Source organism: Leguminivora glycinivorella, chromosome 14 (assembly GCF_023078275.1).
Source record: "Leguminivora glycinivorella isolate SPB_JAAS2020 chromosome 14, LegGlyc_1.1, whole genome shotgun sequence".
Lineage (NCBI taxonomy): Eukaryota > Metazoa > Arthropoda > Insecta > Lepidoptera > Tortricidae > Leguminivora > Leguminivora glycinivorella.
In genome coordinates, this window is record NC_062984.1 from 20,781,284 (window position 1) to 20,795,766 (window position 14,483).

The following is a 14,483-nucleotide window of genomic DNA, read 5'->3' on the forward strand; positions in this document are numbered from 1 at the left end:
TGATCTGTGACGAACAAACAAATACACCATAACGACGAAAATTTACATCATCCTTGTTTAATGTCGCGAAGCAATCTCATTGCAAGGAGGAAATTCAACCACGATACTTTGACCCGCGAGACGGCGGCGGGACATCTAAGTATAGGCTTGTATAGTACATGTACTAATAGTAGTAGAACTATTCTCAAAATGGTTCTGCTCTTTAGTTACACTGAGAAAAAATACAACCAGTTTTCATGTTCGTTCAACAAGTTTTTTGGTTAAAATAGCGCCTACGTGCTCTTTGGTTCAAACAACAAGCTACTTGTCATTTGAATCGGCAATATATTTGAATCAACAAGTCGATTTTATAAAAAATAACCTGACACATATTGTTTTAAACATACGTTTGGCTGATTCAAACGGATAAACCACAACAAGTCGAACTTGTTAAATTCACAATGCAAATTTCTCTCAGTGTACACTCACACACGCGCAACAGAATGGGAGCGAAGAGCCGAGGAGTGAGAATCACAGCAAAGCGATCAACGTGATCCGGCGCTAACCGAACTAAAACCGACTGACTCGGACAAGAGATCTGCTGCCGTAGCCGAATGGCCGCGAAAGGTAGCCAGACTCTGTCGCGCCAATACGCAAGAGAGATAGAGAGCGTTTCGTGAGCGTTTGTGCATTCGGCTACGCACACAGATCTTGGCTAGTACGAGCGAGCGTTACTATATGCCATATGCTCAATTTATCTCTCGCTCTCTCCGTGTACTACTGTACTAAATGTACTAAAAAACGAACTAGTACACTTCGGAGATCGTACTAGTTGGGCTACCTTTTCAGTGAACGAGCAGGAACAACTCTACTAAGTAGTGTGAGAGTGTGAAGTATGGGCTAAGGGTCTCGGGGGTTGGTGGAGCACATCAGTTACGAAGCGTCAAGATATCGCTGAGACAAATGCGTTGTGCCTTCACTTTCTTTGAACGCATTAACTAGGTACGAAAGAAAGCGACTTCGCGGCGTTGCAGACGAGATGTTTGCAAAGAAATGTAATTATAAACATGGGAATCCGTTTAGAAAAATCGCTGGTGGGCATTTTCAGAAATTGGGATACACAATTACCGTCACTTGTTAACAAAAAGTTATAACACTATCAGTTTTGTAATGACAAGCATGACATCTGTCATAACTATAAAAATTAAGTTTTTTATCATTTATATTATTGCTTATAGTTTAGGTAACTAATACAAAATTGTCTTTCTATTAAAATTTCATGCTTAATTATCGTTATAAAACTGACAACGAAACTTTTTGCTAACCACTTAACATTTTAATACATAAATTATATTTTCTTTTATTACAATTCCATATCAGACATACATACAGTTCAATTCGGACAGTACAAAATAATTACGATATAGTACTCGTATCACTACCATATATTATATTATTCCTCTGTTACTAACAAAAAATTACATGTCCTCATATCACCGTGATAGATCATACATTTGTATGGGTTAACAAAAGAGGAAAGTAACAAAAATGTACGGAAATTCTGGGACAATTTTTAGTCTAGTAATTCTGAGTAAAATTGAACTAAAAATCCTAAAATTCCCTAAAAGCCTTAAAATAAAAAATGGCAAAACAAAAACGCACTTTTAATTTAGGCACTGTATTTGTATCACAATTTAACAAAATAAATTCGTTTAAATCTCTTAGGTCACTGACCCAATTACTAAAGTCAATATAAACAAAAGCGCCTCATGGAGGCTCATTCAGATTAAGAATTATGAATTTTATTTGATATTATTTTCCTAGACGTTTCTTTTTTACTTTACTCAGAGTCATGAGCATTTTCTATCTCAATAAGAGACAAAAAGTGACCCAGAATATCCGTACATTTTTGTTACTTTCCTCTTTTGTTACGCCAAACCAATTGTATGGAAAATGGTAACAGAATTAGAAAAAATCGTATGGGTCAATTTTTTACATATTAAAATTGAAAAAGTTATTTCTACTCAGAATCACTAGGATTCTGAGTAGAAATAACATATATATATAAAAAAGTGCAAAAAACCGCTACCCTTCGTCACTTTTGAATTTTAAGTATAGATGAAGCGTGATAAGTTTTGTTTTCCTAATAGCTGTCTGTCAATTTAAAAATAAGTACTAAGTATTGGATGATAAATACAGAAATTTTGTTCTACATTTCTTTTAAAATTATATTTCAAGCGGGTCTATATTAAAGCCCTCAGACTACTTTGCAAAGAAGCCTGTTCCTCTAAAATAGAGGTCACAAAAGTGCTTACTTCGAAACGTCTTAATTTTCCTTACGGATGCCCGTTAAAGTGGCGGCGGAGTAAAAATTCGGGGAGTGCGAGTTATCTCGTGGTAGCGGTTCCGTAGAATTAGTTCATTCTTTTGTGAGTGTGTTTAGTAAGAACGTCCCACTTTGTCGATTGCTATAAAGTCGCCTTGTCAGTTTATTCATAATTATAAAGATACAAAAGGCGCAAATCTCGTCTTTATAGCAATCGATAAAGTGGGACTTGTACTAAACACACTCAAATTTGACGATCGGCGTTGTTAAACCCCCTGATGATAATAATTGATACTTTTTTTCTTTGCGACTTATAACATTATGTTGTATAATTAAATATTTCATTTCATTTCATAATTTAATAAATGCCCTTACCGGGATTCGAACCCATGCAGCACCGCAGCTTAGCATGCAGGATCACTACGCGCTATGCCAGAGCGGTCGTCTAACAATGACCATCTAACATTTGATTCGCCACGACTTTAAAATGATAGTGTATGAATAAACATGAAATAAGCTAGTTTCCTATACCTACTTAAAATACAATGTTTTTTTTTATGGGATAGGAGGCAAACGAGCAAACATTATGCAGTGCACGAAATAAAGCACTACGTAATTAGAAGAAAAATATGGACAGTAGTTATGTTTAAACATAATTTATATTTAATAAGTCAAGGAGAAAGATATAAAGTAAGTGAATTAACCGTGACGTCACTCCTCAGTATTTCATAGTAATCCCATATTAGCAAATCGCTTTGACAGTTCTTAATAATAAGCTGATTTGACTAGTAGGAAACTAGCCTATTCTGACAGATGGCACAGTTTATTTACAAGGTCAAGTTGCCTACGGAACCCTAAAGACGCTACAGGGTGGAATTTCGTCGGAGTCACGTACTTTGTTATAATAATTTAAACGGGGACGTGTTTGGGTTCCGGTCGCGTCTGTGCCGCCCTTAATTATTACTTTGACATTTGCAGTGGAGAAATTCGTGTAATTAATGTGTTGTGCCTTTTTTTTTTAAAGTGAAAATGTGTCGTTCTCAAGTAAAAAGTGCTATAATTCAAATTAAGGGTGAACACTGAACAGGCATCTTCTGTGCGAGCTTACTCCATCATAGGCCACGTCTTTGCCTTTGGCTAGTCTGTGGCTAAGAGTAAACCCATATACAATTAAAAAAAATTGTCGCTTAACATAAGGACGACATTTGTTCATATCTTGATACAAATTACCAGACGGCGTAGTATACGTCCAATTTTATCACTTATTAGCGAGTGACAGGATGTCTTATCCACGTGGATAAGACATCTGTCACTCTCACACTGACATACTAAGACCCACTTGCACCAACCGGTTAACTCAGGGTTAGTGAGCTATCAACTGCCAAATTCCATATAAAATGGTGGGTTAACCCTCGGGTTAACTTTTCATTTTCATTGGTGCAGGTGGCCCTTACTTGCCAAAGCGTGACGGATAATTTACCCAATAAGTGATAAAATTGGAAGCATAATACGCCAGCAGGTAAGGTCCCTTCATAGCCTCCAGCGACATTGTGGATCCTTCTTCTTGAGAACCGCACACAATGTTCACTTCAGACTGCCATGATTTCTGGACGTTTTAGAATAGGTATGTTACTCGAAAACGTCCCAGAAAGTTATATAAATTGTAAGGAGAAAGTGAAACGGCGCTTCTAACTATTTGTCACGATAATAGAAAATGACAAACATTTTCCATGACGTTCCTGACATATTTTCTTTTATTGGCCGTCAGATTTGTGACAATTTCTGGCCGGCGGCCTCAACATATAAATATTGCAAATTACTTGATTACTTATTCAACGTTTTATATTTATTGTTCAATCCTCTTATTTCTCATAAGTCTTACAAAAAAACGCTTAATTTGCGGGTGAATCTCAAAACTCCGTAGCAATAAAAAAGTCTGGGCAATTTAACAAAATGGCGTCGTCTTTCTAATTTATTTTGTTCTTTCTCGGGAATTCACAAAAATCTCACGATCCGCGATTAAATATAATGATATGAAATTAGACTGACATTGACCTTTTGTGTAAAAATAGCCGTTTAAGATACACACTTCTATTAAAAATCATCGAATTAAAAATCTTCGAATACTTGAGATCAGTGATGGGTAACTTACAGTTAACCAATTAGAATCCTAGGCCACTCTAGAACCCTGTCGCATTGACATGCTTTATTTGTATAGAAGTCAGTTTGACTTTTACTGTGAAAAGGTTCTACAGTGGCCTAGGATTCAGATTGGTTGACTGTACTGCCCGCGAAAGGATTTTAGTCGGACCTCGACAAAATAGTGTGTGATATCGACAGCGCTGTAGTGCATCTAATGCATATTTGGCTTAAATCTGGCCCTCCTTTTAAAATTCTTTCAAATTTTGGCTCCCAATGAGAAAAGTTTGGTCACCACTGCTTTAAATGGAAGTTTCGCCTGAACCGGATTTTCATAAACATATAGTCTACTATTTTTAAGCATAAATAACACACATGCAACCATAGACACAATTTTTGTATATCGACTGCAGTCTATAGTCATGCATGAACTTCGAGTATTGTAAGATTTAAGAACATAGAAAAACTGTACGAAATCAATTTTTTCGGTTAGCGCGATAGTTGCCTACTCATGAAATATGACTTTTCTCAAACATGCAATGAAATATTGTTTTTACGTTCCTTAAAATGGGCTGGGAAGTATCGCTTTTTGGGCGCAACAACTCGAGAGGACTGTAAAGGGATTTCATATTATTTTTTAGGCCTAGGCCTGCAAAGTAACTTTTTTTATAAAATATTGTCCTTTAGAGCATTTTTTTTTTATTTCATTGTATGTTTGAGAAAAGCACTATACATGCCTCGGCGTGAAAACGGATTCCCGGCCTCGTATCCCTATCTGGCCTCGCTCGCACGCTCGCTCGGCCGGAAATCCTCATTTTCCCGGCCTCTGATGTAATGTACTATTGTAAACGGTTGAAGTATTTTTTTAAATATCACTACAAAATCCTGACAAAATGCAAAAGTAACTCGGTCCATTTGTCAATTACCCCAACTATTGATTTAGATAAAATGCCGTGTGTAGATTATTACTTGAGGCACGAGGAATCAAAAACTATCGTACTTATGTCAATACACTAGTTCTTGATCATTCATCATTCCAAGCGAATGACGTCGCGGGTAAAAGCTAGTGTATCAATATTAATGAACTTTGTGTCAACGTCAATACGCGAGGAGAAACAAAAACAACATTTGCATAGAACATTCAGATATTCACGCATTGTTACAGATCTAGCTTAATTAAATCATAATACAATCAAAACTCGATAATACGACATTACTGGTGACAAGACTAGTGTTTCTTTTTTTTACCCATGTTTTATTTTGATGTTTTTAGTGAATTTTAGATCAGTTCTACTCAGAATCACGAACACTTTCTATCTCAATAGGAGATAAAAAGTGTCCCAGAATTCCTATACATTTTTATTACCTTTTCCTCTTTTGTTACCCCATACAAACTACATACTTATATATAATATAATAGGAAAAAATCGAACGGGACACTATTTTACCTACATGGATTGAAATACATATCTGTGATTCTGAGTAGAAATTATAATAGAAATTATAAAATGTATCAAATTATATTCAGTAAAATAGTGAACAAAATAGTAGTGGCGATAAACTAAAACACGACCGAAGGGAGTGTTTTAAATTGACACGAGTTACGAATTTTCTTTTCTCACGTGTATCGTACGACGTTTTTCAGTACAAATGAGCCTCCGAAGTTTCGAAAATTCGTAACTGGTGTAGATTTAATATTTTGTCGTCACTCGTTTCGAACTTCCTTTTTTAAAAATGAACTAAAAGTGGGCACAAGATATTGTATTTTTTTTGGCATAAACAATCGAGAATTCTTTTTGGTATAATCTATATTGGCATAATTCACCTTTCGATATTGTTATTGCATAGTATAGTTACGCATAATTTGTCTAGGCATATTTTTGTTTGTCCGAATATATTTCATGCATAAAGGTTATTCGCCGAATGGTTTTTATGCATAAATTATTTCTGCATAACATGGTTTAGTGGAAATTTACCTCGCTTTAGTCGAAATAATCAGTTTTTTTTTACTTATGTTTTTCTTAAGATTCGATATCGAGGTTTCACGGCAAAAAGATTACCTCCGAGAACATTACAGCAATTAAACCATTCTTCACTCACGCAACGGAATTACAGCCTAGGCATTTTTACGGCGCCATAATTAATTAAAATACATAGCGTATTTAAATGAATTTATTATTTCTTTAACAAGATCCGCGGTTCAGTGTTTTCATATGTTTTATGAAATTTAATCCATTACTGCGTCAGCGAATTTCATTTACTCGTACTGATATTTTTATGCTCGAATTTAAAACAGAATAGGGAAGCATAATTGTATTTTTATTACGTTTTATCAAAGAGGATCATCATAGAGAGTTACTGTCAAAGTAAAATATGTAATCACAGTGCATAGACCGCCATCTCTCGACACAAGTTTAAAACTTTTAAACCTCAGTTTTGACAATTTGGCCCTTATTCTTAGCTTGATATGTGTTAAAATGACAAATATTAGCGCCATCTAGCCGAGCATCCCCCGAAGGTGTAATGCCATCGAGGCCACCGTACCTTTTTCTATATGGTTCTGAGGTACGTTTTTTTCTTAGACTGTAGCTGTCTATACGGAGTTACATATATCTTTGGTTTTATAAACATCTATTTCAACATTACTACGATGTTTATAAACTACTAGATTTTGCCCGCGACTTCGCTCGGTCAATTTTACGAAAGTTTTAGAAACAGACAAAAAGTAGTCCATCTCTTCAGCTACCTGCTTTCAGTTAAAAAAATCACGTCTATTCGTCGCTCCGTTTTGCCTTTAAAGACGAACAATCAAACACACACACTTTCCCATTTATAATATTAGTATGGACTAGGTACCTACAAAAATCATTCCTTGGAATTACTTAAATAAAAATCGACTTGAGTAGGAATCGAGAAACGGAACAAAATACCTTCAGATAATCATTTAACACTGTCTCTTTAAAAGGAAAAACATAAGCATCGCGATTCTCATTCATTAGCATATTTATCGTAAAAGAGGACTTTCAAACAATCATTCTCGTATCTGTGATAAATGGAATGCGATAAAAATTCAAATTCCGATAAAAGCGTTAGAGAAATCGAATGGAATGCTCATTTTAAGCTTGACCGCGTGACCTTGACATTTCGTAAGGCAGGTGTGATCACCGCTTATGACCGGATATTTTCACCTTAAATTATAACTTAAGTGGAATGAATGCGCGTTTGGTGCGTTGGCATGCCAACGATATTACGATATGCTCCGCGGAGCACATTCCTCTAAACATTGTTATAAGGCAAGTAACGTTAGTTTTGTATGTGTTATAGTTATATGAATGCATTTATTAGAAATGTCCGTATAGCAAAATGTACTTTTTTCGTTTAAGGGTAAAGGAATAAACCCAGTAGTGGTGTGGGACATACATATGGCGAAAAAAAGTACATTTTGCTATCAACTCTATCTCCACATTACACGTTTTGCGTATTGTATGTTTTGCTAGTAGTGCGCATTTTCAGATTTGTACATTATGCGATTGTACAACGTGCTTTTATACGTTCCGCTTATTGTTCGTTTTATCTTCTGCACATTTTGCGTATTTAGTACTTTGCCTGTTGTAACATTTTGCGCGATGTGTACATTTTGCTTTTTGTACATTTTGCGGCAGAGGGACCAGAACTGTTGGAGGTTTTCTACTCTTTTTCGCCAAGCTGTAAATATGACTTATTAACAATATTGTAGAGATTTCATCATCCTCCTGCGTTATCCCAGCATTTGCACGGCTCTTGGGAGCCTGGGTCCGCTTTGACAACTAATCCCAATATTTGGCGATATTGTAGACATTTCGAATTTAAAAATAAACTCACTTTCGATGTTCTCCCCACAAACCTTAATTTTACCGGCTATATTACCATAGAAATGAATGAAATTCTTCGTCAGCTTTCGTGAATAAATTTGTACATGCGACATCCACGTTACGTTTTCACCTTAAGGCCAACATCCGCGTGGCGTCCGGTGGCTTGAACGGTCACTTTCTACCGCGGTTAAACTAGATTTACTAGATTTAGATATTACAAGTAGAATTATGAGTTCCTTGTTTTCTCACCTTTATTTAGATGTTTTAGGAAATTTTAGATCACGATCTATCTCAGGTACCGTCAACCGGGGTGACTTTAGGAAAATTTGGGGTTACTTTGATGGTGTTTGAACGGATTTAAATTAACATTATTCATTATTTACTGAAACTGTTCATGTAACTCGTTAGATCAATAAATATTCTTGTAAATCTACCATTGAATTGAATGGCGTTTACTTTTTCAATGGTAGATTTACAAGAATATTTATTGATCGCGTTAAATGTTCAAAGTGCGTTTTAAAGCCACCCCGGTTGACCGTACGACCTATTTCTTAGATGTATCTCAATAGGAGACAAAAAGTGTCTCCGAATTTCCAAACATTTTTGTTAGTTTCCTTTTTCTTTTGTTACCTCATACAAAATGTAAGGAAAATAGATTTATAATATGTATCTACTTTTTCTGTGTCATTATTGCCATTTAATGTGTCTAAGTTAAATAAAGTTTTCTAACTTTTAAATGTAAGAAAATGGTAACAGAATAAGTAGAAATCATATGGGCTAAATGTATACCTATTAAGATAGAAAAGGCTAATAGTGATTCTAAGTAGAAATAACATAATTATTTCAAAAGATAAAACATAAAATTTGTCAAAAATATGACATTAAAAAAGTGGCAATTTTTAGTAACGCCCTTTTATATTTAGTTGTGGTCAAAGTAGTGAAAGTAGTTTTAATGACGTCTAGATAATTATGAAGATGAGCCGCCTACACACTGTGTTACGGCGTTTACCATTTATCAAAATGCTGATCTTTATCATTCGGTTTAAGAATGTTATGAAATGTTTTTGTGCTATACCGTAAGTTGCTGACTGAGCGAAGTGTAAGTTACACAAATAATGTCAGCTGATTTTATTTTAAAAGACTTTATTATACTACAATTTTATACATACCTATTCGTGTGATTTAACTATAACGTCGAATTCAATAAATATCATAAACTAGGCAATAAAAAAAGGGAACTAAAAATTATTTAAGTATTATTCATAAATAATTTAAAACCCAACTATGACGTCTTACTCAAAACTTTATATTTTTGTGGCCTCAGTAATGTATTTTCAGAATCACGTTAATTAATGTTCGTCCAAATTTCAAGAAACAACTGTTTGTCGTTCTGACTTTATAACTACTTGTATGATTGTAACAAAACATACATTTAGATTCGTTTTTTTTATTGCCTACTCTACCTTAAAATATTTAAAACAAACAAAATTTAAATTTAAAAATGTTGTATTTGAATGTCTTAAACTTGCTGTATTTTTTAAAGTATCTGAAGCCGTACGGCTACATAAACTAATCAGCTATCAAATATACCTTATCTTATTTCAAGTTCAAAGTTTCAGAACCATCACTTCGTTTTAAAATGAGATCGTAACGAACTTTGTACGGAGAGTTGAGACCTAAGTTGGTTTTAAATAAGAATAAAACTTATAACTTTTAAATCGGGACTTAATCGCGTATCATGTACATATTAAAAAAAAAAACTATTTTCTGAGATCCGTAACTACGAGGTGTACAAATAAATATGTACCTAGTGATACGTGATTGAGTCTCGATTTAAAAGTTACAGTGTGTAATAATCGTGAAAGTTTAAAGCAGTGTAAAACTTATACCTAACTTAAAATATAATAACTAACCTTATAGATCCCGTCCACAAGTTTCGTAAGTTCTTCGGTCTCCATGTTGGTCGATTCAATACCAATCTCAATCGACAGTTACACAAACATTACGTTCACACAAATATAGACTTTATCACTTGCACTGAATTCACATTTCATCACTGTTCCTCACTTAAACACTTTCGAAGACTTCTGAAACAAAACAAAAAAAGTTTTATCAATTTTTTTGTTCACATTACTCTTAAAAAAAATTGCTATATTTTTTTAAGTATTTTAGAATGTACAAATGATAAATATAGACCTGAATTCCGAGAGAAATATCAAAGATAAAGTAACGAAGAAGCGTGCGCTCTGAGCGCGGTACGCAAGCAGACTTGACTCGCCTCTCAAATATCTCAGTCGCTAGTCGACGGACCTGTTGATGTCAAAACCTTAGCTGTTTACATAATCAAATGCCTTGTCAATTTCAAATAGCCGTGGGTCATCGACATTTTATTTGGAAAAGGTTAAAAGGCTTAAAATTTGGAGATTTACTTAGAGATTTGGACAGTTTTATTGAATACCTATTGATACCTATGACAGTCGATTTAATAGTCGAATTTATTTGACGACCGGTCTGGCCTAGTCGGTAGTAATAGTAACCCTGCCTGCTAAGCCGCGGTTTTGGATTCGAATCCCGGTAGGACCATCTATTTGTGTGATGAGCACAGATATTTGTTCCCGAGTCATGGATGTTTTCTTTGTACATGAATGAATGAATGAGTACCCACAGCACAAGCCTTCTTAAGCTTACCGTGGGACTCAGTCGATCTGTGTAAGAAAGAATGTCGTGTAATATTTATTTACTTATACAGGGTGTAAACCTAATACGGGCGAACCTCTTAACGGTGGTGAGTATAGGACGTATAAAATGTAATTAGATAACTTTTACTTAAAATTGAAATATTTTTTTTATCCATATAAATTAATTCGGCCCGCAACGTAATGCAAACACACTCCCGTTAAACGCTCGTTGACAGTTGTCATTGATTGTCATCGCAACCACCTTTACAGTACATTGCTGCTGAGATTTTTTTCAAAAATTCATTATGGGGTGAAAATTAAGAGTAAATCAAAAACACCTCTTAATTAATGATAACAATATTGAATTATACGCCTGGTTTCATTTATCGCCCTTATTACGTTTACGCGCTGTATATAATAGTACGAGTAAGACCTACAGATGGCATTAATTAAGAAATTACTGACCTATTGAGTAATTTACTGGAAATACAGGCTTTCAACCTTTCCGCCGGCAGGTCCATAAAATTTTAAAGTGTCATCAACGCCAAAGATGCATTCAACAATCCGAATATCATAATTCTCAACTCTTAGCGCCTGGGGCACGCAACGTACTTAGAGTACTTTATCAATCAATCAGTATATCAATCAGTATTGCTTACCTTAACATAAAAGCATTACGTAGGACTAGAAACTGGTCGCATTCATATTAGATACAAATACTTATCTTATACCTTTAAATGAGCAATTTATTTATTTATATATATACCGTAGCGGTATACCAACGATCTTGGAATCCACTTTAACGATTTCGCTGAATTTGTTATGTGGGGGTTTTTTGGGGTGAAAAATCGATCTAGCTTACCCTTGGATACCGGAAAACGCGAATTTTTGAGTTTTCATTCGTTTTTCTTTGGTGAACGCAAAATAAATGGTCGTTAATTTCGTCGACCGCGCATCGGCTGGGCTTTCGGGTTACAAATCCCGACTAAAATTAAAGTGTTTTTTTTTTTTTGTATTAACAACAGGTTTTTTTATCTAAATACTTGATATAATAAAATAGAACCGAGCAAAGCTCGGTCGCTTAGATATTTTCTATTAATGTGGACGAGCAAGTCGTTTATAGGTATACTTAAGTAATACCAAGTCATTGGCGGCGATAAGTGTATCAGGCACACAAAACAGCTGACATTTACAATATGTAATAAAATAATATACCCATAGGTAAATGATGAAAAGCTGTATTACGAAAGCTTTGCCAACGCAATTGCCAATAATTTAAAATATACAAGCAATTTGCGTGGCAGGTGTTACCTACGCCGCTAGTAGGAGGAACAATAAGTGACTTTCATTTTCATGGCCGCTGCCTATATCCGGTTTCGTTCGTGATCTTCGAGTTTTAAATCACGAATGTTGCTTTCGCTTTCCGATTGGCTCAAAATCGACACGGAAATGGACCAGCTAATAAATTAGCTGAGCCGTCATTTTGCATAATTACACAAGCTGTATGCAGCTGGGATAATAGTATGCGGCGGGGTTAAGTTTACTTTAATATCGGCCTATGGCTTTGCCAGATTTCTAAAATGACAAACTGGCCTATTCGAATTTTAAAATACTTACGCCGTGTCTTGCGTGGGCGACGGTCGCGCGACCGTCGCGGGACCGTCGCCGTCGCGTCTCAATATCGATAAGGTTTGATTTCATATGCGTCGCATCGCCGTCGCGCGACCATCGCGCGATCGTCGCCCACTCAAACCACGGCGTTATATAACTTTAGATTGTTCCGTAAAGGTTTAGGGGCATTTTCAAAAATTGGGACCCAAAATTTGTGAAAGTTGTTAACAAAAATTAACGCGATGTCAGTTTTGTAACGACAATGAAGCATGAAATTTCAATATAAATATTTCTTGTTTGTTAATTATGTAAACTGGTAGCAATAATCTACATTTAGAACTCAAAGAAAGTTGGTTTTTAGACAATTTTATTCTTAATTGTCGTCACAAAACTGACATGTTAATTTTTGTCAACAACTGTCACCAATTTTGGGTCCCAATTTCTGAAAATGCCCGTAGATATGATATCAGGGGCAGTTCAATCCGCGATTCTTTCGCCGAGCTACAAACATGTCGGCGGCCGCGCATTCGCGGCCCAGTCAGTGGTGACGACCTTCGCGCGGCGCACTAGAACTCAATGTCGGCTGCTCGCGTGCGATCCATTTTTTAATGTAGGTAAGCATTATGAAAGGGGGCATTTCGTGAACATCAAAGCAGTGGGCCTTCTGTACTTGTACTATTGTACACCGTGTTTTTTTTTGTTTTCCGTTATTTATCAGGAACCAGCCTGCATATCACTTTTAGTTAAATTCGCAAAAAAATAATTTTCATCATTGTCATACATAATAAATTAATTTATTAGTGTGAAAGACCCTTAAGAATAACATTCAAGTTAGTGTCAAGTGATTAACGGCACATGTCAACAAAACAAATAACATTAGGAATTGGTAAAGGCTGTGACACATGTGTTCAGCAATTATTTTTATTTTTTTAATAACTCGATAACCGCAAGAGTAAGACACTAGTTTTTTAGAGAAATTAATTTTATTTGATGTAAAGATTCGATATAGATGTATTCCCTTAAAGTTAACGGAATTCAATAAAAACAGGGTGTATATTACGTGGTAAAGGTTTGAATACGATATAGAGAAGCAGCTGCTATTCTGGCAACCGATGACACTGTGACATTTGAGATATCGTGTTGAGATCAAGTAATCTGTCACACATGTAAATTCGGACGAGAGAGTGAATGGGACTCGTCGAACGTTATTCGACGCTTTGGGTACATACCTGCAATATTATTGATGACTAACTAACTTCACATAGAATCAGGTCTAGCAATATACAAGCTGCAAACATTTCGTAATTTACGTAAATTCCGAAATTGTCATGCAAGTTGCCATTGAGAATATTATCATTAAAATTCGGATGTATTACGCAATATTCTCAACAGTTGACGATCGCTTTATTTGATGTTTGAGTTACACACTGGCGTTTATCATCAAATCACCAAATGCTATAGAAAATTACGAACAATACTAAGAATTTTCCATGAGAACATTTGCAATTTTGGAACTCTTCGATGTATTGGTAATCAGGGCAGTAATTTCGACAGCCGATTTTAAAAATATATTTAATACTCCGGCGATGGCTGCCAATTTATCTTAAACTGACTCGAATCTATACCTGGGCATTTTCGCGAAAAAATATTCAAAAACTTATTTTTTAAATAGGTAAATTTAATGTTTTTCCTACTCAGAATTACGAGCGCCTTTTTTGAGGATTTCCTACTAGGCGGAAAAAATACGAGCGTCCCGCCGAAATTTATTTTTCCACTTGAAATAAAAAAAAATGCTCTAAAGTTACCATTTTTAAAAAAAAGTTACTTTGCAGGCCTAAAGGAAAAATAATATGAAAGTCCTCTCGAGTTGTTGCAAAATAATAGAAAATTTTGGGACCA

At 35.3% G+C, this 14,483-nt stretch overlaps 1 protein-coding gene across 5 annotated transcripts in view; it reads right to left on the reverse strand.

Annotated features, from left to right (window-relative positions):
* LOC125233499 (brain-specific angiogenesis inhibitor 1-associated protein 2) overlaps window positions 1-14,483 on the reverse strand; it is a 473,288-nt gene that overhangs the window by 101,271 nt on the left and 357,534 nt on the right. For 3 of the 5 annotated variants that reach the window (XM_048139541.1, XM_048139540.1, XM_048139537.1), the window contains exon 4: window positions 10,209-10,382. In XM_048139541.1, coding sequence (XP_047995498.1) covers window positions 10,209-10,253 — 45 coding nt within the window. In that variant the 5' untranslated portion in view covers window positions 10,254-10,382. Of the gene's footprint in view, window positions 1-10,208; window positions 10,383-10,491; window positions 10,568-14,483 lie in introns of those variants that run through there. The other 2 variants (XM_048139538.1, XM_048139539.1) reach the window with 2 other exon arrangements.